This window comes from Meles meles, chromosome X, assembly GCF_922984935.1.
Source record: "Meles meles chromosome X, mMelMel3.1 paternal haplotype, whole genome shotgun sequence".
NCBI classification, from domain to species: Eukaryota; Metazoa; Chordata; class Mammalia; order Carnivora; family Mustelidae; genus Meles; species Meles meles.
This window is the reverse complement of record NC_060087.1, coordinates 4,944,395-4,964,471: the sequence shown is the minus strand read 5'-3', so window position 1 is coordinate 4,964,471 and position 20,077 is coordinate 4,944,395. Positions and strand designations below refer to the sequence as shown.

General features: G+C 48.3%; 1 protein-coding gene across 9 annotated transcripts in view; it reads left to right on the top strand.

Annotated features, from left to right (window-relative positions):
• Positions 1 to 19,507, top strand: part of PNPLA4 (patatin like phospholipase domain containing 4) — a 28,370-nt gene extending 8,863 nt beyond the window's left edge. For 8 of the 9 annotated variants that reach the window (XM_045995049.1, XM_045995053.1, XM_045995047.1 and 5 more), the window contains 3 exons: positions 7,907 to 7,972; positions 17,392 to 17,544; positions 18,260 to 19,507. In XM_045995049.1, the coding sequence (XP_045851005.1) occupies positions 7,907 to 7,972; positions 17,392 to 17,544; positions 18,260 to 18,391 (351 nt within the window). In that variant the 3' untranslated portion in view covers positions 18,392 to 19,507. The remainder of the gene's footprint in view (positions 1 to 7,906; positions 7,973 to 17,391; positions 17,545 to 18,259) is intronic. The other variant, XM_045995054.1, reaches the window with a different exon arrangement.
• Positions 19,508 to 20,077: the final 570 nt, after the last annotated feature.

Sequence of the window (20,077 nt, the reverse complement as noted above, 5' to 3'; positions counted from 1 at the left end):
AAGCAGGGAAGCACTTGAGTCTCCTGGCAGCTTTGACACCTGGCCCTCAGCACACAGCCTTGGGTCTCCTTCCCAGGGTTCGGAAATTCTGGAGGTCAGAGAGACAAACGCCCACACAGGCCGAGAGACTAAGAAAACCAGAGGGAGAGGATGTCAGGTGTCAGTTGGCCGCTGGTGAAGGAGTCTGGGAGTAGTGAGTACTAGAGACTTCAACCACCGCGTTGCATTTTCTACCCATTTGATCATTAACTTGTTTGTTCCCTTTCTAACTAGTGTTTTTATTTTTTTCTAAAGGCTGGGCTCTTTATTACCCACCGGGTGACTGCCACGTTTAATTCCAAACAGGTGTCTCTGTATGTTAAAGCGTGTGTGTGCATGTGTATGTGTGTGTGTGTGTCCAGTCCTTTGTGTATGCCTGCGTGGCGTGTGTGTGTGCTCTCCTGCACTACTGCGTGTTTAATGTGCGTCTCTCAGTATCGTATCTGGGTCTCTCATTTCCTGACAGCACCCGCCAGCGCTAATTATGTTCAAGCCTCAGTGTTTCCAGCTGTGAAATGGACATAACAACTCAACCTGTGTTACCAGGGAGAACAACGAATAAAGCAAGTAAAAGTGTGTTTCTGGCTGTTGGATACAGCCCGTATTCAGCAAATAGTAAATAAGTCAGGTACTAAGCCACACACATGACTGGTCAGCATGCCGGTGTGAGCCGGTCATGAGATGTCAAGGGTCACAGCCCGCTCTCTGTGGAGTGGGAGTCAGCCTTTCTTGCACACGCAGTTCTCCTCCCCCTTCCTTATCCTCTATGATCATGACTGACCTACCTTTGCAATATCTCAGGAAATGGATCATTACCTAGTTTTACCACCTTTTGACATAGGATTTTGCATCCCTTTACCACTGGCTTTGTTTTATAAATGTGCTCTTGTGTGAGGAGTCCTACTTAAATTATATCAACTTCGCTTCTAGTTGCATAAAAGATTAGTCTTTCCTTTGATACCTGCAACGATAGTTGAAAATTCTCTAAGAACTTGTGTTGACCAATTATGTGGTCCAAATATTCGCTTTCCTTTTTTTTTTTTTTTTTTTAAAGATTTTACTTATTTTGAGAGAGAGAGATAGGAAGAGAGAATATAAGGGAGGAGGACACGGAAAAGCAGTCTCCGCAGTGAGCAGGGAGCCAGATGTGGGGCTCGATCCCAGAGCCCTGGGATCATGACCCGAGCTGAAGGCAAATGCTTCACTGAATGAGCCGCCCAGGGGCTCCCAAACATCCCCTTTCTTTAGGATTGAATTTCCATAGTATTCTGAACCTCACGTGCACAGTGATTAAACTCAGTGCCATGGTCTGAATGTCTTGGCTGCAACCCCCCCCCAACCCGAATTCATATAGTGAATTCTGAATGCCAGATGGGATAGGATCAGGAGGTCGGCCTGTGGGAGAGGAAGAGGTCTTGAAGGTCAGCCCCTGTGAGATGGTATTAATGCTCTGAAAAAAGGGACCCCTGACAGCTAGCATCGTCTTTCCGGCTTGGGAGGACATGGCGGGAAGCAGGCTGTCTGCAGGCGTGGTATCCGCTGGCACCGTGACCTTGGACGTCCCAGCCTCTCGCGACGTGAAGAATCAGTTCCTGTTGGTGAGAAGCCACGCGTCTGCGGTGTTTTGCTGCAGCGTCCCTGATGGACTAGGACGGGAAAGCAGTCCTGCGACGTGCAGGCGCTGGGAAGCGGGTAACGGCCAGAGGTGGGAGATGCGCGTGCTGCAAAGAGCCCACATTACTGTGAGGGACCTTGAGAAGCGCTTCTGAAGAGGACTTGCACAAGAGACACGTGAGCTGCAGAGACAGCCTCTTCTTCTCGGGGACTCGTGAACAGAAAGGCGGTAGGACTATGGGTGGTAGAACCATGTCATGAGGTCTCCGACAGAAACAGAAAGGAGGATGTCCTGGACACTGGACTAAAGGCCCTCCCTCCTGTGGGGGATCCGTGAAGGCTTCCAGTGTTTTCTGGAAGATGGAAGCTGCAAGAGACAAAAATGGTTATTTGACGAGGCCGTGCTCTAAGCAGAGTGTTGAAGATGCTGCCTGGCGTCTCTTGCCCGCTTGTATGAAATGCAAGAACAGAGAAAGGTCTTAGAGGTGGCATCTCTTATCCAAAGCAAGGTTGAGCTGAAAGATCTGGACCGTTCTCAGCCTGTCCTTCCTGAACAGGGACTGCGTCTTCAGAACGGGGCTGGAAGGTGTGGCCCACAGCCACGTGATGAGGGGCTGCCGGCCATCCGAGGAGAAGCCACGGCGACTGTCCCAGACGATGGAAGCATGAGCCAGGAGCCACTGCAGAGATCCTCAGGGCTGCCCCTCTCCAGAGAAGCCCAGAGTACAAGGCTGATGGTAGACACACGCTCTCCTCTCCCCGGACAACCCTCCTCCGCTCAGAGCCATGGGAGTGGAGACCCCAGACACAAGGAAAGCCCTGGGAAGCTTCTGGCAGGACACTCAGAGGTGGGGTGCCTCCCCCGCCCAGCAGAGCGTCCGGGGCAGGACCCACTGTCATGGGCCTGCAGGGCCGCACGGCGCAGCAAGGAAGATTACCGTCCTGTCTTACGGTCAAATGGCATTTGCCCCCGTGCCCTTCAGCCTTGCTCTGAACATGTCACCTCCTTCTGCTTCCCGAGTTCTCCCTTTTGGAACGGGAATGTCTATCCCGTGCCTTCTCGCCGCTTGTTTTAGAAGCACAGAACGCCGGGATCACAGGCTCACAGCAGGAGAGCAGATTGCCTCCGCATGGAGGGTTCCTCGAGGAACCCTCGAGGGTTGGCTGAGATGACATTTCGGGGACCCATGGAACTTTAAACTCTGTGTTGCTGCTAGAACAAATAAAGACGGTTTGGGGCTGTTGGGAGGGATTGAATGGATTTTGCACAAAAGAAGGACATGATTTTCGGGGAGCCAGGAGTGGAATGCTCTGCTTTGAATGTTTCTGTCACCAAAATGCGGGTGGAACCTAACCCCCACGAGATGGTATTAGCAGGTGGGGCCTTTGGGTGGTGACTAGGTCACGAGGGCAGAACACTCACAAATGGGAAGAGCGCCCTTACCTTATCAGGCGACCCCAGAGAGCACGCTGCCCCTTGGGCCACAAGAGGACACAGTGAGAAGACAGGAAGTGGGCTCTCCCCAGACACCAGACTGCTGAGGCCGTGTTCTTGGGCTCCACAGTCCCCAGAACTGTGATGTCGTTTATAAGTCGCGCAGTTTATAGTATTTTGTTAGAGCAGCCCGAATAAGACTGAGTTCGTCAGGGCGGGTGGTGGTGGTGTTTCCGCTCCCTTCTCTCCCACTACGAGACAGGCGTGTGGTCTTCACATGTTCTTTTGTCCAGAATTTACTTGTCAAGTCCGCCCCTGCTCCCCTGTAGTGACTGAGCCAAGAAAGGGAGACACGTGTGAGCTGTGCTACCATACAAGGAGGAGACCCCCAGATGGAGGATCCCTTTACACAGGTAGACCAGAGCCCCAAGAGGCTCCCCTCCTGCAAATGCCTCATTTTTTATTCTCCTCAACCAGAAAGATTCATTTTGGTTGCTGCACTTTTTTCAGGGGAGGGGAGTGAGTTGAGGGGCGGATGAAAATAGTGTTCCCTTGGAGGATGAAGTCCACTGATCATTTATGGCTGTGGGTCGGTTGTTTTCAGCAGATCAGTACCAAAAGGGGACCCCATTTTGCGAAGGCAATGGTGCTTTGGTAATGGAAGAGCTTAGCCCTTGTGTTGGGTGGAGTGTGAATGGGATCGTTGGCACACGTCTTCGTTCCTTGGTCTCTTGGGGATCGTTGGCACAGCTTCTCCATCCATCCCTTGGTCTTTTGTAAGCTGGAATGCACGCTGTACCACTCATCCCACAGTCTGATGCAGAGATCAAGTCCACGGAAGTGCTTCCTCAGGTCCCTTGAGTACCTGCCAGCTCAGGGACGCTGGCTCTTCTCTTTTCCTGTGTGCCATGGGTCGCTGGCAAGTCCTTTCCTTGTGAGCCCCTTTACACATTATCCCCTGATGTCTGCGCTATTTGTCTTCCCAAGGAAAGATGCGATCAGGAAATCCAAGCACATTTTAATATTAGCCTTCAGCCAAGTGTGATTAGGGAGGTAAATCCTTTGTTTATAAGAAACTCGTAAGTCACTTGTACAGCAGAGCAGAAATGATTTTGATATTAACCATGCCGTGGATCGGTGCTGCTGGCCACTTGTCTGAATTAGTATCAGTCACTGAATTCTTCAGGTTTCAAGCTGACAGACATGAGTGGTCTGAGCTGGTCTTTTAACCCAAGTGAATGCTCATTGATCTGTATTCCCACAACGGCTTTCGTGCAGAACCATGTCCCCCTTGAGAAGAACGACTCTGTCTCCATTACTAGGATGTTCTAGATTTCTGCACACAGAGCGAGAATGCTCGGATAGCAACATCTTCTCCCACCGAGCCTTCTGAAGGTGAAGTAAGGCCTGAATTTAAGATTGGTCCTTATCTTGAGAAGACTGGAGAAGATAAATTTGAATCTGTCTTTGAATTTCAACTACGCCAGCAGGTTCTGAATAAACAGCCAGATCCTCATTAAACTCCACAGCAAACTTCAGGCATAAACGCAACTTGTTGGGAATTTCTTCTCCGAGGAAGCCAGGCCACATAATTTTCTAAACACCCCTTTTCTATAAAATGTGAAATGAAAAGAGCTCGTCAGAACGTGGATTGCAGATGCACTTGGCAACGTTTGCACAGTTATTGCGGGAAATCACTGAGTTTTATTTTCATCTCTGTGTATTTAGTAAGAAGGAGACAAAGCAAATCAATGTTTGAACCTACCTGCATCGCTTACGGCGCTGGGCCGTGGCACGGGCCATGAATGGCAAGACTCCAGTTTCTGCCTCAGGCTTGGGAGCTAGGGCACCCCTGACATTGCGGTCCTTTGCTTCTCTGTGGTGGGTGTCCCGTGCACTACAGCGTGTGCAGAAGGATCTGTGGGCTCTTCCCGCTAGACGCCAGTAGTACCCACCCCCCGCAACACACACACACACAATTGTGACATACAGTCCTGTCTCCAGACATCACTAAACAAAAACACTCCCTCCCCTTGCTGAGAACCTCTGCTCTCCATGGACTGAAACTGAGAAAACTCTGCCTGCAAAAACAACGCGGTAAGACACAGCAGAAGGACACGTTTACGCCTCCCGTCTTACCAAACGGCCTGAGACTATCAGCGCTTGTCTCTTTCCTGAGAAAATCCTCTTTGCTGGCCATAAAATGGCCAGAAGCGGACCGCACACGAATAAGAAAAGCCACTTCGTTCTTAACTTTGGAAGCTAATTTTCCCACCAAACGTAGTTTGACCTACAAAGCAGCAGCGTATATAAAGGCAAGTGAGGGATGGCAGAATAAATACATTGATTTAGAAGAGCGGCAGGCATTTTCCCATTGGGTGAGCTCTTCCTATCAGCGAGGAGGACGCGTACTGTTCTTATCTGTAGGAAAGTAATTGAATAGTATTTTTCAACCAAACACCGCAAAAGAGTTCCAAGCATTAACTTGTGAACTTCCCATTGCAGTCTGACACAGGGGGTAAAAATACACATAATTCTGATTCTAATGGTAGTGATTTTTTTTTTTTTTTTTTTTTTTTTTTTTTGCAGGGCAGATACAATTACGCAACATGATGAAATAAATCGCTATGTTTACAGAGCGCCTTCGGTTCTTTAAAGAGCGTTAAGTAGTGCAGTTTCCCAATACGTGTGCTATCCACAAACTGTGTCTGTTATTGCCACAGTGCGATGGGGCGTTTCGCCAAATAACGTCATTAAGTAGCCACGGTGTGCCCGCAAAACATACCTAGGGTCTGTAATTGTTTTTTGAAAGGAGTAGCCGATTGCTGTCAGGGCCCGATTTAGCCAGGGCGAACGCAGGGCCCGCACGCTGAACTGCCTTTCTCTGAAAAGCACCCAGCTGCTGATGCTTTGGGACTCAGGAGGTTGGTCTCCATCCTGTCGTCCCCCGCGGGCTTGGGAGGCAGTGTCCCGCCCATCCAGAGAGCGTGCCCACGCCCCCTTAGCTGCTTTGTATGCTGGCTGCGCCCCGCATCACAGCGCGCCGTTCTGTCACGCCACTCGTGCCGAGAGGAATGCCTAACGACGGGCCTGTCTACGCTCACTCTGCTCCGTAGACCGTGCACACATCTCACGCAAGGTTGCCATTGTGCTTTGGTTTGATGCCCCGCCTTCCACATGCTGCAGTCCTCAATACTGGCTTTTCTTTCTGCACAAACTAGGTAGCTCTTCTGGCACCGAGCAGCAGCCTGGGACCACGGAGATGCGTGACACATGTCATTCCCTACCCCCATTCCCGCTGGAGTCCTTGCGTTGTGCTAGGGTACCAGTGAATTTGCGACCACACAAATCTGATGCCCTACATGCTACTGGGCTCCCTGGCAAGAGCCCGGTGCTATGAGGCCCTTTCCCTCTGTCCTCGACGTGCCCCCAACAACATGGGAGAATCCTCGTTTCTCCCATGGGTCAGACTGGCGGGGAAGCACCAGAGGGGAAGGGGAGATGACAACGGCCATCTGTCGAGGATCAGCCCTGGGAAGGACGGACTGACCATGCAGGAGACACACACCCTTTCCCTTCGGCAGCTTTGGGCGGCGAGGAGCCAACAGGAGCCGTTGCACGGCTAGGAAATCCTGGGCCAGCTTGCAGGACAGGACGGAGACCTGAGGGGGTTTAGGTGTGGCAGGTGACAACCCAGAGGACATTTCCTATAGAAAGCGCATGTTGCGGGTGACCAGACCTCTTATTCACTCACAGTTCAGAATAAATTGACCTTTGGGAGTTAACCTCAGAAAACGTACCTATAATACCGTTTCTTTGGGGGAAATAGCCTCTGAGTTCTAATCAATTCTACATACGTGATTTACAAATCCATTTTGGGGCCATAATCCGTTTCTGAATACTATATGCCCCGCCCCCAAATCTCATGAAATCCTTCACAACGAACAGCCATGTATCTTCACTTACTAGCTGGAAGCGTATAGCTTAAATGTTCCGTGTCTTCCGTCTACCAAACAGAACAGTATGGATCTGGAAACTATGCTGAAAAATAAAACAAGTACATGTCAAAGGTTCCCAATGCCCAGCTTCTTCCGTTGGAAGAAATGGTAATATTTTAAAGGGCGACCTTTTTTGACTTTCCCAAAGCAAGACAGGATAATTGGGTCCGGTACCTGCCACTGCCTCATTACGTCTCTAGACCGCGTCGCTAGCCCACGAAATGTCTTGCTCCCCTGAGCAACATCCTGTGACAAATTAGAACACCCCCACGCTGCAGGCCGGTCTCCGCTGCGAACACCAGAGCGGTCTGCTCCTCTGAAAAATACAAGAGCGCCGGACTTTCTTGTTTTTCTTTAAAGTAAACTCTGCTGCCAGTGTGGGCCCCAAACTCATGAGCCCAAGACAGAGTCAGGCTGTACGGACTGAGCCAGCCGGCACCACACGGGTGCGATGTTCACAGTCGATGCTCGAGCGCTGTACCAGTTCATGAGGACGAACTCGAGAACGGAGCCTTACCCGGAGTTTACTGTGGGAGGGACTCCGTTGTCTGCAGTTAAAATCCCGATCTTCCTCACATGAAGCCTGCGGAGCCGCAGAGCATTGGACTGTACGTGTCCCTCCATGGTCGTCTCAGATACGAAAGGGCCGTCTTCTAGTTCAGTGTCCTGTGTGCACTGGAGATACACGGAACTCATGTCACGTCTTACAGTATGATGTTATTTTTTGAAAAATTCCACATTTTATAGTCAATGTATCAAATCTGTTGGACGCATGCGAATGCCCACGTTTATGAGCTGTTTCTGCATTTTGTCCGCGTAGGTGCTGTTGGCCAGCAGCTTCGTGCCCATTTACGCGGGACTGAACCCGGTGGAGTACAGAGGGCAGGTAACCTTCTCGTAACCCATGTATGACCCGGGACTCCTGTAGGCACAGGTTTCCTTTGAGGCATCTGATTTTATCATTATTCTGGCGGTTCCAGATCAGCTCATATGATTTTTTTTTTTCATAAATACTTTTGTTTGCAACAGAAAAAAAAATCAAGTACAGGGGCTTGGAACCTTATAGTCAGATGTCACAATTCAGAATGATCGGGGAGCTTCTTTTTTCATCTAATTAAAAACTTCATTCCTTGTTTAAAAAAAAAGACTAAAAGCCTTCACAAAAAATTAAGTCCTGTTCAGCACTCCTTCTGTTAGCAGAACTGCGCTGTCAGGTGGGAAAAGACATCAGGGCCCCACATACCCTCCCTGCCTGACCGAAGTTGGAGCCCTGTCCCCTCTGTCCACCACACAAGACAAGCCCCTCCGCTGCCAGGCCCGTCACTTAACCCAGGTGCTTGTCAGATGGTCTGCGCTGCAGGAGAGCTATCCTTGTGTGGGGGTGCCACCGACGGCTGGGGGCGGGTCCGGGAGGGGAAGTGAGAGGTGACCACCCACCAGCTCACCCCGCTGCAGTCTGCTCGTGGTCAGTACTATGGGGAGGGGGCTCCTTTTCATTGTTTAAAAAGATTTCAGTTATTTATTTGACAGAGAAGGACAGAAGGGGAGAGAGAGCGCGCCCACAAACAGGAGTCGGGGGAGGGGCAGAGGGAGAAGCAGACTTCCTGCAGAGCAGGGACCCGCTGTGATCCGTCCCAGGTCCCTGGGATCATGACCCAAGCCCGAGGCAGCCACGCCACAGACTGAGCCCCCAGGTGCCTTTATGGGAAGGTATTTTAGCAGCTCCTTTATCGTCGTACCCCCCTGCTCCTGCACAGGGACACACCCGTTATAATCAGACACGCTATCATGTAACACGTGCCACAGATACACACTTTATAATGAAATACACTATCTACTTACCACGTGCCGGAGATCCATGTTTATAATCAAACACAGTTCATTTTAACACATGTAAGGGATAAGTGTTTATGATCACATACGCTAACTGACACATACCCGAAACACGCATTTTATAATCAAATGCATTATCGACTTAACGCATAACAGAGATCTGTATTTCTAATCAAAGACAGCATCCGTTTAACACATACCAAAGACACACATTGTAGAATCAATACAGTATCTTTCCTAAGATTTATTTTTGTGAAGGAAAGACAGAGCCTGCATGAGCAGGGGGAGACAGAGGGAGAGGCAGGCTCCCCACTGAGCGGGGAGCCCGATGCGGGGCTCCGTTCCAGGACCCTGAGATCATGACCTGAGCCGAAGGCAGAGGCTTAACCCACTGAGACCCCCGGCGCCCTCAAATACAGTTACCAATTTAACACCCAAGGTCAGGCCCATACTTGCAGATGAATAAAGGCCACCCGTTTTATTGGTTTCATGATGTACATAATATGTATTTAATCTCCAGTGGGTACGTGAAAAATGTTTGATATCTGTCATTCGTTCATTCGTACGTTCACTCACTCACTCTGAGGGCCCAGCACGGTAGCTGCACAGAAGGAAGCCAGTTGTACGCATCTCTCACCTTGCGCTGACTGGGAACCTGTGTGAGCTCTGATCTCGCGAGTCCTCATGATTTTCTTTCTTGGCGCTCTCCTGGCCTTTCCAGTCCTTTGCTCCCTGTACAGTCCTGGGCCCCAGTTGCTCTGCCCCAGGATGGCCGTCTAAAGGGATGGGTGAGATGAGCGAGGGACAGAGAGGTTAAGTAACTGGGAAGGCCATGGAGGTACAAAGAGGCAGAGCCTAAGCGTAACCGTTCCTCTGACTCGCACTCTGTTGATTAGCGGTACACGTACGGTACGTACAGGAGGCTCCAGCCCTCTCTGTGACTGGCTAGAAACAAAACACACAGTTTTTTAAGAGCAACATAAAACGATTTACACTCAGCACATGAAAGCAGGAGATTCGGTTCCCAAGGAGCCTGAGCTATGTCGTCATCTGAAGTTTTATCTGGAAGGTAAATTATGTAATTAGTTTATTTAAAGTAAGCTGAGAACCTTTCCCCTCTTACTAGAGGAATAAAAACTCGTATTTCTTTTTCGCTGTAAACTTTGAACACAGATACTATCAACATCAACCCTATCTCAGGAGCGTTAATTTTGTAATGATCTGAAACGTCATCGTTTTACTTCAGAACTTCAATTTATAATAACAATGATAGAAATGGCTACTTGGGAAACAACAGGAAGGTGTTTGAGAGATTATGTCTTATGAAAAAGGGGGTGCGGGAGTCCAATCACGAGAATTGCCAGTGTGATCTGTGACTGAGAGGTGGTGACTGGGCAGGGAGGGTGTCCATACAGCCTGTGACGATACCGAGGTGGGAACTGCAGAAAGGGAGCACAGAGTCAAGGTGACAACAGACCCGAGTCCCAGAGCCCAGTGAGCTCTAAGGCGAGGCTACACACTTTCCTGTTGAAGTACTGGTAAGAGTATCACGAAGCAGGTGCAGGTGGGAGAGGCTTCTAGTCTTTTTGCACCCTCAACGTTTCTTTCCTTCCTTACATCGGAGTCAGAGCTGCTCGCTGGACTTGGAGGGGTGTGCTTAAAAGGCCACATTTCCTGGCTTCCCTTGTCACCAGCTCTGGCTACACATCTAAGGGCTGGCCAGACAGATAAGCTGAATTACAGAGGGACCTACCTTTGTTTACTTCCTGCTGCCTGGAACGTTGATGTGATGACTGGAACCATAGCAACTGTTGTGGATCATGAGGTCAGAGAAATCACAGCCTCGAGATGTCCACAGAGTAAGCTAGAAAGACACTAAATGATTTGGGGAGGCTACACGTACCACTCCACCATGCATTTTCTGTTTCCTAGAAAATGAAGGAAAACCTGTGCTGTGATTGGTTGCTATCAGCAGCAACAGAAGGGATTGCTCCCTGGTATCTAACGATGAGGATATGCAGATGCAGAGATGTTCAGTTACTTCCCCGAGGCTGCCTAGCTACTAAGGGGGCAGCCTTCCCAGGATGATCCCCAACCATTGGGTCTCTGCGGTCCATGTCTCTTGCCCCAGTTTGCATAGTGTGTTCCTTCATCTCCCTCGGCTTATCTCCCTCCATCCCCATTCCTGCTTCTTCGGTTTGTGACCTGATGACTCGCAGTGGTTAAAAGGGTCAGCTGTTCTCGGCTGCGTTTCCCTTTACGTGACTGAGCACTTGGACATGACTGTGGAAGCCCAGCCGCAGCTCCGCAGCAGGGAATGCAGCCCCCAGGCCGGAAGAAGGACGGAGACCAGCGCCGAGGTCCCTGACCTTGGGCAGGAGGACAAGGTCTTGCTGATGACCCATGTCTGTGCCTAGTAGACACATGATAACTACCTAATTTTGATGCCTTCTGAAAGCGCTCATTTCCTTGGTGGTTTACTGATGTCCACCAAGAGGAGACGGCATGTAGCCAAGGACGGACATAGCCCTCGGAGACCTTGTCCATTGATGCAGACCCCAAGCAACAGGGCAGTTTCGCTCTGTGCTCATCTCGGACTCTCCATCAGCCTGAAAGCCTCCCACGGTGTTAGAGGGCTTCTAGGCCGAGTTATTTTCCAGAACTGTTCCATTTTCAGGGAAATGGGATGTGTGCTTTAAACACGGTGTCCTGCTGTGGGTGTGAGCTTTTCCTAGGATTTAAATTACAGAAAAATTTCCATCATGCTGAAAACATCTCTCGAGTTCTAGGTTTTAAAGTTTTCGTAGAACTTGGGTCTTCACTGGGGTGTTGTGGTTTCTCGGAAGCAAAGGAGGTTGTGCCCACAGTGGGGCAAACGGGAACGGACAACTTGCACTGGGGCCATCGAACCTTGGGACACAGAGCAGTGCCCATGTGACGGAGACCAAGAAGGACCACGTGCAGACTCCGCTCCTGCCGGCCCCGAGCAACGCACAGACCTCCTTGTTCCACATCTGGTAGAAACTACGTATTGAACATACTGGATTTTATTAATATCTATTTGTGGACCTAATGTTTTTATTTTTAAAATCAATTATTAATCACTTAAGTGTCATTCTTTTGTAACACTGAGGACTAACTTGACAAACAGTATATTTCCTTCCTAACTTGTCTACCAGCTGTTTGAAGTGGAATGACCTCTATTTCCTTTAACCTAATTTTTTTTAAAGATTTTATTTATTTATTTGACAGAGAGAGAGAGAGATCACAAGTAGGCAGAGAGGCAGGCAGAGAGAGAGGGGGAAGCAGGCTCCCTGCTGAGCAGAGAGCCCGATGCGGGGCTTGATCCCAGGACCCTGGGACCATGACCTGAGCTGAAGGCAGAGGCTTAACCCACTGAGCCACCCAGGCGCCCCAACCTAATTTTTTTAAAAATAACTCCTCATAGGAAAGCCTGGGTGGCTCAGTGGGTTAAGCATCTGTCTTTGCCTCAGGCCATGATCCCAGAGTCCTGGGATCGAGCCCCAGTTCAGGATCCCTACTCCGCAGGGAGTCTGCTTCTGGCTCTGCCTGTCACTCTCCCGGTTTGTGCGATCTCAATCTCTATCTTTAATAAATAAACAAAATCTTAAAAAAAAAAAAAGTTCTTGTAGCTTTTCCTGGCTTCGTTTAAGAGCATTTTTAAAAAACTTATTTACGGTAGGGAGTCATTCCCAGCTGAATACAAGAATGAGAATGCAAACACATTGAAGGTCAGACCTGTATTTTTTACTAATGACCTTTCTATCCGTATGTATGGCCCCCGGACATGCATACTATCAGGCCACGTTTTCACAGGTTCTTGCCATCCGTTTGGAACAAAAATGAGCATTTTCAAGAGGAGCTCTTGACTAACAAGCTGTTTTGTTTCTGAGAGATAGCACTATGATTGGCAAGTAACTAAAATGCCAGAACAACAGAATAAGAGCATCTCTCGAGCCGACAGATAAACATTTCAAGAAAAGCTTCCGAATTCTGGGGGTTTTGGTTGGTTGGTTGTTGTCTGAAATAGAATTCAGGTAATATTTTGACTTATATGGAGAAAATTTGACATTGACTTCTTCGGGTCTGTGGAGCATTTTGCATGGGGTATGGATTATTAACCCTTTCATTACTGACATATTCGTGGGAGAGAGAGCTGTGGAATAGTCTACGTCACGATGTATTTGTATAAAATCGTTACTACAGAGCTTAGGCTTCTACTTCTTCACGGTTTAGACGTTTCACACGGATACATGGCTCAGTCCCCTCAGAGGCCTGGTCGCCAGCCACCAGGCTGGATGCAAATCCGCGCAGCAATTCCCAGTTCATCTGAAAGAGAGGACCTTATTCTTCAGCAACATTCTAAAATTTTTTGCATGGTCTTTTTGAAAAAACACATTATTAGTCTTCCAGGGAATATTTTTGATATAATGCTCCGTGTTTTCTCAAAATTGAATATCACCATTTTTTAAATAAAAAATGAGAAGTTCCAAAATTAAGACAATGTACCAATAATCTTTAGTAAAACAGTAGCAGGGTTGTTCAACCTCTTCCTAAATTTCTTATTTATTTTCAGCTGTCTCTCTTTTCTTAAGGAAAGTTCATCGATCTCTCCTTCCCACTCATGTTTCTTCACTTCAGATGGGAGATTCTGACCTATGTCGTGGAGAGCGGGCATCTCCTTGTCTTTCTGTCTCTCCTCCCTGCCTCCATTCTGAGACTCAAGGACCAAGCATGTTCTGTTGGACGTAACTACCTGTCCTCTATATCATACAAGATAAGACAGGCCTGCAAATGCCGAGCGATTCGTCAGGACCCAGTTGGTGCCCCGGCCACAACCTCTGGCCACACAGGAAACGGTTCTGATCTCCGTGGCTGTTTTACAGTGTGGGAGAAGGAAGAGTGCAAGTGAAGAGACCAGCCGCACACCTTCCACGTGCCTACACGGCAGGAGGGCGGGGCACATAATTTCTGGAAAGCGTCCGCTGGGAGATACGTGTGGCATGGTAGGTGTGCAGGCTCCGCTCAGCTTGGCTGTTGCCGTGGGAAAGCAGCAACAGCAAAACGTGAACAAGAGGGCACGTCTATATGCCAATAAAACTTTATTTACAAAAGCAGGTGGTGGGCCGCAACCTAGTGTGACGATCCCTGCAAGCCTCAGTTTCCTCTCCTGTAAAATGAGAAAACTGATGATACAAGCATGACCTACCCATCTGCTGGTGTTCTCGAAGAGATTAAACTAAGTCATACAGGGGGGTGGTTTCATAAACTGTGAGGCCCTGTGCCACAGTACTTACAATAATTCTAGCTTTTGACATCGCGTTCATTCTCCTGACAAAGAATTCTGCAGTCACTTGTTTTCTGAACAAAACCGCTGAAGACAGTTCAGCCCTGCATCCCGTTTGCTCACGAACATCCACATCTCAGTGTTGACATCAGATGTCCTGAAGGTCTTGCAGAATGAATTCATGGGCCCTTAGAAGAGAGACTACTTCCTTAGCTTTTCCCCTTTAGATACGGACCAAGAATTGTCTGAATTCATGAATCTCGGGGCATGTTCCTCATCTATTCCCAAGCACATCTGTGTGTAGGGCAAACTTGGGCACGTCCTGACACGTCATAACCTGGCCGGTTTGGGTGGGACAGTTACCACTGTGCCTTTAGAAGTGATACCAAACCATCACAGGAAGCACCAGCACGGTTTGCTTCTTTCCCTGAAGAAGATTCCGGAATCACAGAAGCTCATGGCAGTAGTTACCCCTTACTGAATGCTGCCCACAAGGTGGGAAGGACGAGATGACTTGCAGAAACCTGTAGCAAACCGCCCGCGAATTCATGGACAGCAGCATTTAAATGCAGGCTTGTAAACTAGAGCACGCTAGATATGGAATATCCCCACTTTTAATTTGGGGGTGAGGAACGTTTCCTGCTGTAACCGTTGTTTCTAGAGATGTTGCTAGAATCCGCATGCCTGCAGGAATGCGTGGTTTGGGGACTGATACAGCTCCTGAGAGTGTAAATCAGGAAGACAGTCCAGAGCTCTCGGAGAATCTGAGCAGGTACCGAGTACAGTTCTAGCGGACCTGGTAATGCTGCAAAATCTAATCAAGACATTTGATAAGCTCTATGTTTTCCACCATCATTTATCCAATCAGAATAAGCTAACAAGAGTGAGGAAAATTCGGAGAACGAATTTTCAGTTCCCAGAGACAGCAGTCGTTAGCCCTGTGGTAAATGAGAACATTCTGCACTGTGATGAGCCAGACTGCCCTTCCTTCCCTTAAGTTGAGTGAGTCAGATGACCTCATACGACACACAGTACATATTTCTAATTTCGCTTGATGAAAACTACCCGGACTTTTACATCATTGGCAATATAGTCTATTGACAATATGAACGATAATTTTGGAAGTTTTTTTTTTTCCTCGCCCTCTCTAGGGATTAACATATGCCAGAAATCCTTACCCATGCCCAAAGCCATCAGAAAAACAAAAGGGGGAAAAAAAAGGGGGGGAGGGAGAAAAACAAAAGGGAGCTCTGGGACCAGGAGGCACGGAAGCAGAATCTGGGGGGCTTCTCACTGCAAATCTCCCTTATTTTGAACTGTGTTTATAAGCATATGTAGACACAAACACATGGGAACATGGGTGTGTTGAACACACACATGAATGTGTCTATATGATACACAGAATGTAATTACATGGTGATGTCTGTTATGTTCTGTTAGAAAGAATGACGATACGCAAGTTACGCAGGTCAGTGTATGATAAACCACTGCACTTCTCTTTCTCCGACACCAAAATGCACGCCCCTCAAATTTTCAACATGCGTTCCCTTTTCACGTATCTACTTGTATTCCCTTTGGCGGGCGGCGGGGGGAGTTAGTGACTCAGCGAAGCCATTGTGAACAGTGCGGGGACGGATCATTCCATCACTAGCTTTACCAATAAAAAGGAGTAAGAAGGGGCGCCCGGGTGGCTCAGTGGATTAAGTCTCTGCCTTTGGCTCGGGTCATGATCTCAAGGTCCTGGGATGGAGCCCCGCATTGGGCTCTTTGCTTAGCAGGGAGCCTGCTTCCTCCTCTCTGCCTGCCTCTCTGCCTACTTGTGATCTCTGTCAAATAAATAAAATCTTTAAAAAAATTTTTTTAAAAAAGGAGTAAGACTGACAGACACACACACACACACACACACACACAGAGACACCTTGGAACAAAACAAATGTATGTTTTAAGCAACTTCAGGGCATTTTGTACGAACTCGTTTCTCCCTCCTCGCTCTGCCTTTGTGCTGAACAGAACAGCTTGGGTTTTCCTACATTGCATTCCAAATGTTCGGGGGAAACAGCGTAGTAGAATTCTCCAGTAAAGGTTCTTTTGCGAGGGGTTCTCAACCATTTAGACCGTGTTCTTTCCCTGTCAGCCGAAGGTTATTTCCATCACAGATACAGCTTGGAGAATGTGTACTTCTATTGTGTGTCTGTGTGTCTGTTGTTAGAGCCGATTATGTCAATACTGTCCATTCAAAGATGCCCGAGACTTCTTGCTTTGAAATGGATAGCATAAGGTTTATCACTTTCCTGTTTCTTTGTTGTCTTTCCTAACACGGTGTCCAGGAGCTTCTGGAAGCTTTTCTGACCTGCTCTGTCCATCTGTCCCCTTTGGGTATGGGTCTGAAAATACAGAACCTCTTTGGAGTTCAATAGTTTGTTTTGTTTTGTTCTAAATTGTAGTACTTCCCATTCTTTCTGGCTTTGAAACCTCATGTCTTGAAGACAGGTGCCACTTTAGAAATAGAAGGATTTCTGGTTGCTCAGCTTACTTTTAAGTTTGCGACAGGGAATGCCAGTTTCTACTGCTTGTAATACACAGAATGTCCTGTGATGGTGGATGGTCTACGCAGTATCAACCATGAAGGTGGCTTTCCACTTTGACTTAATGATGAACCCCAAGCTTATTACATGGCTTCTGGTGTATGCACTGTTACAAACATTTAGGTACTTCTTATGTATAGTAATCTAGTTAAAGCTTTTAAACAACTAGAGAGGGGCACCTGGGGGGCTCAGTCATTAAGCGTCTGCATTCAGCTCAGGCCCCGATCCCTGGGTCCTGGGATCAAGTCCCACATCGGGCTCCCTGGTCACTGGGGAGTCGGCCTCACCCACCACCTCTGCTTCCATCTTTCTCTCTGTCTCTCATGAATAAATAAAATCTTTAAAAAAATAGCTGGAGAGGCTTCCCAATCCTGTGAGGTTCTCATTATATAGGTCAATGATATGTATGCAAAGACTTGTACAGAAATCACCCATCTGATGGGTGATGATTGGTAGTAATTTAAGAGCATTTCCAGGGCATGGATTCCATGAGGAGAGAGCCCTGTTGGAAAGCCTGTGCCCATTGTCGTAGGGGGCGTGACAGTGACGTGTGCTGACAAGGGGTCTCTCTTTCCACAGAAGTGGGTGGACGGAGGCCTCACGAACAGCCTGCCCATCCTTCCTGTCGGCCGGACGGTGACCATCTCACCGTTCAGCGGACGCCTGGACATCTCCCCGCAGGACAAAGGACAGCTGGACCTCTACGTAAATCTCGCCAATCAGGACGTAATGGTGAGCCAGAGGCTCCGTTGCATTTGCAGATAATCGCCTAAAAACTACCACACGCTGCCGAAACGTTGGAAGCTCATTGATAATTGTATATGCAAATGGCATCGTCTCGGCCATAGGGTTTCTTACCCATGGCGTGTCACGCATGCACACGGGCCTGGGAACCTAGGCACTGGGAGTTCACAAGCCTTTCCCTCTGTGTTATCTGTTTGGGGAAAGTTCTCCTTTTCTTCACTTCTTCAGGACAGAGAACATATGGCAGGTTTTCAGTGCAATCTTAAATCAGATCATTTGTTTAAAAAAATGTGATCGTTAAGTATGGCAAAACACGGGACAAAAGCTTTGGGGCTCAACTGAATAACTTAGGTAAAATATGGGTTCTCTTCCCTCCACTCCCGGTGGTCGTGAACAGGAGGCGATGTTACGGGTAGGGGACGTGGGGAGTTGTCCCCTCTAGGGGTGCTGCTGGCACCCAGTACGTAGGGGTGAGCGCTACGAGTCAGCACGCGGCCCCCACAACAGCCGAGTGTCTGGCCCCACACGTCCTCGTTGCCAAGGCTGAGAAACCCTCAGCTCGTCTAGGACTTAAGTTAAACCTTTAAAGTTGCATTTTCTCCAACTGATTTTGTAAAGCCACGATTGGTATCTACGGCAAGAAATCGTCAGTGCGGTTAACCTGTACTGTAATGTCCTCTCCCTTCAATGTGTTCTCTTCTAGCTGTCCGTGGCAAACCTGGTGAGGCTTAACCACGCCCTTTTCCCCCCAAGCAAGAGGAAAATGGAATCCCTGTATCAGCTTGGCTTTGACGACGCCATTAGGTTTCTCCTCAAAGAAAACTGGTTTGAATAGAATGCTTACGAGTTTATAATGCACAGAAGACTTCATACTTGTTTTTTTTTTTTTTTAATTTTTGTCCACATCATTGTTGACAGAGGTTTCTAATGAAATCATTTAAAAAAAAAAAACAAACCCTATCGGGATTCTCTGTTACTAGTTTTTGTAATATTTGTGATTATTTCTTCTGTGCAAGGAAACGAGAGGTATTTTATTAGGCAGGGCATATGCGGGTCCTGAGGAGTCTCCTCAGGAGACCTGAGGGTCCAAAGAATCCTCCTCTGTCCCTGCCAGAGAGCAGGCAGGTCCTTTGGAAAATGTAGAGGGTCAGCAATTCGGGTGAACCATGGGGTGTTGAAACTGGAGGGCCGCCATGCTTCCTACAGACAATGGGACATGGCAGCCCGGAAGCCCAGCAGATTCGGGCACTAGGGGGCTGGGGGTTGCCTTTCTCTTCAGCAGACCTGCATTTCCTGCCCACCTTCCTCTTTTTAAACCCCAGCCCGGCCCCCGCATCCCCACTAAGGTAATTTTCAGTCTGCTTTCATGCGTCCCTCTTGTAAACCCTCAGCTCTCCTTAATACCTGTCTCTTTCTCCGTATCTCTCTGCCTCTTACAGCTGATGTCTTACTTCCTCTGTCTGTCTGTCTGGCCAGGCCATATACCATCAGCTGTTTACCCATCAGTCTAGGTAGAGGGTAAATCTACTCAGGAACCCAGAAGATACACCTCTACATATGAAGAACCAAGTGCACCCAGTAGCCCAGTAAAGAAGAATTCAGTAGAAAATAATCATTTGTCTCGTATTTTTTAAGTCATGTTACAGTGATTTAGCTCTTCCATTTTCTAAGTAGCAATCCTATCACTTTGAGGACTCGGATGTGGGTTTATTCTAATTCCTGGACACTGTCTCAAGTCTTAAATCTGTGTTTGTGGGGCTTTGCCAAGCATAAACTCTTAATTACTAAGAGGCAGTTAGAAACAAACCAGTTTCATTGCCTGTGTTTAATTGTTATGCATTTCTCTCTTAACATTTGAAACCATCCTTTAAATCAGTTTTATGGCTCCTAAAAGCTCCAAATACACAATTTTTAGCGCATAACCACCACTGACTGCCTCTTTCCTTATGAGTTATACAGAGACTCAGGCCTGGGTAGTGATCCTCCTTGGGGTGTCTATTTCCTGCTCCTCTAGAAAACAGGTAGCTGAATCCTAACACGTTCTTTCAGACGTGATGTGAACATCTTCAGTTCAGTTTCACATCTGTCTGTCCGCTAGATTTCCCCGCTTTTTATCATTCTATGTGACTCTCCTATTTGTAGGATATTTCAACCCATTTTTATGGGTGCCCCGTGAGCACAAACAAACGTTAGCATGTTAGACATCGAAGTGACTGTACGCACTGCTTACGTCTCTGTCCGTCCTGGTGGACACTGCTCCCCTGGAAAACCGGGGTCAGCTCACGGACAGGTGCGTGCGGGGCAGCCATGTTCTCCCCTGAGGGAACAGTGGCAGCACGTTGCAATGCTGCTTTCTGCGAGTCAGGGGTGCTGGACCGAGTTCTCCGGCGGCGCCGGTCCCGACTCGTGCTCTGTGCCGCTCACAGTGTGTCCTCACGCATCTGGACTGGCAGAAAACAGGCACTCCCCACAGACCCAGATCCTGATAGGTTTGCTGGGTATTACTGGGATTGTCAGCCTG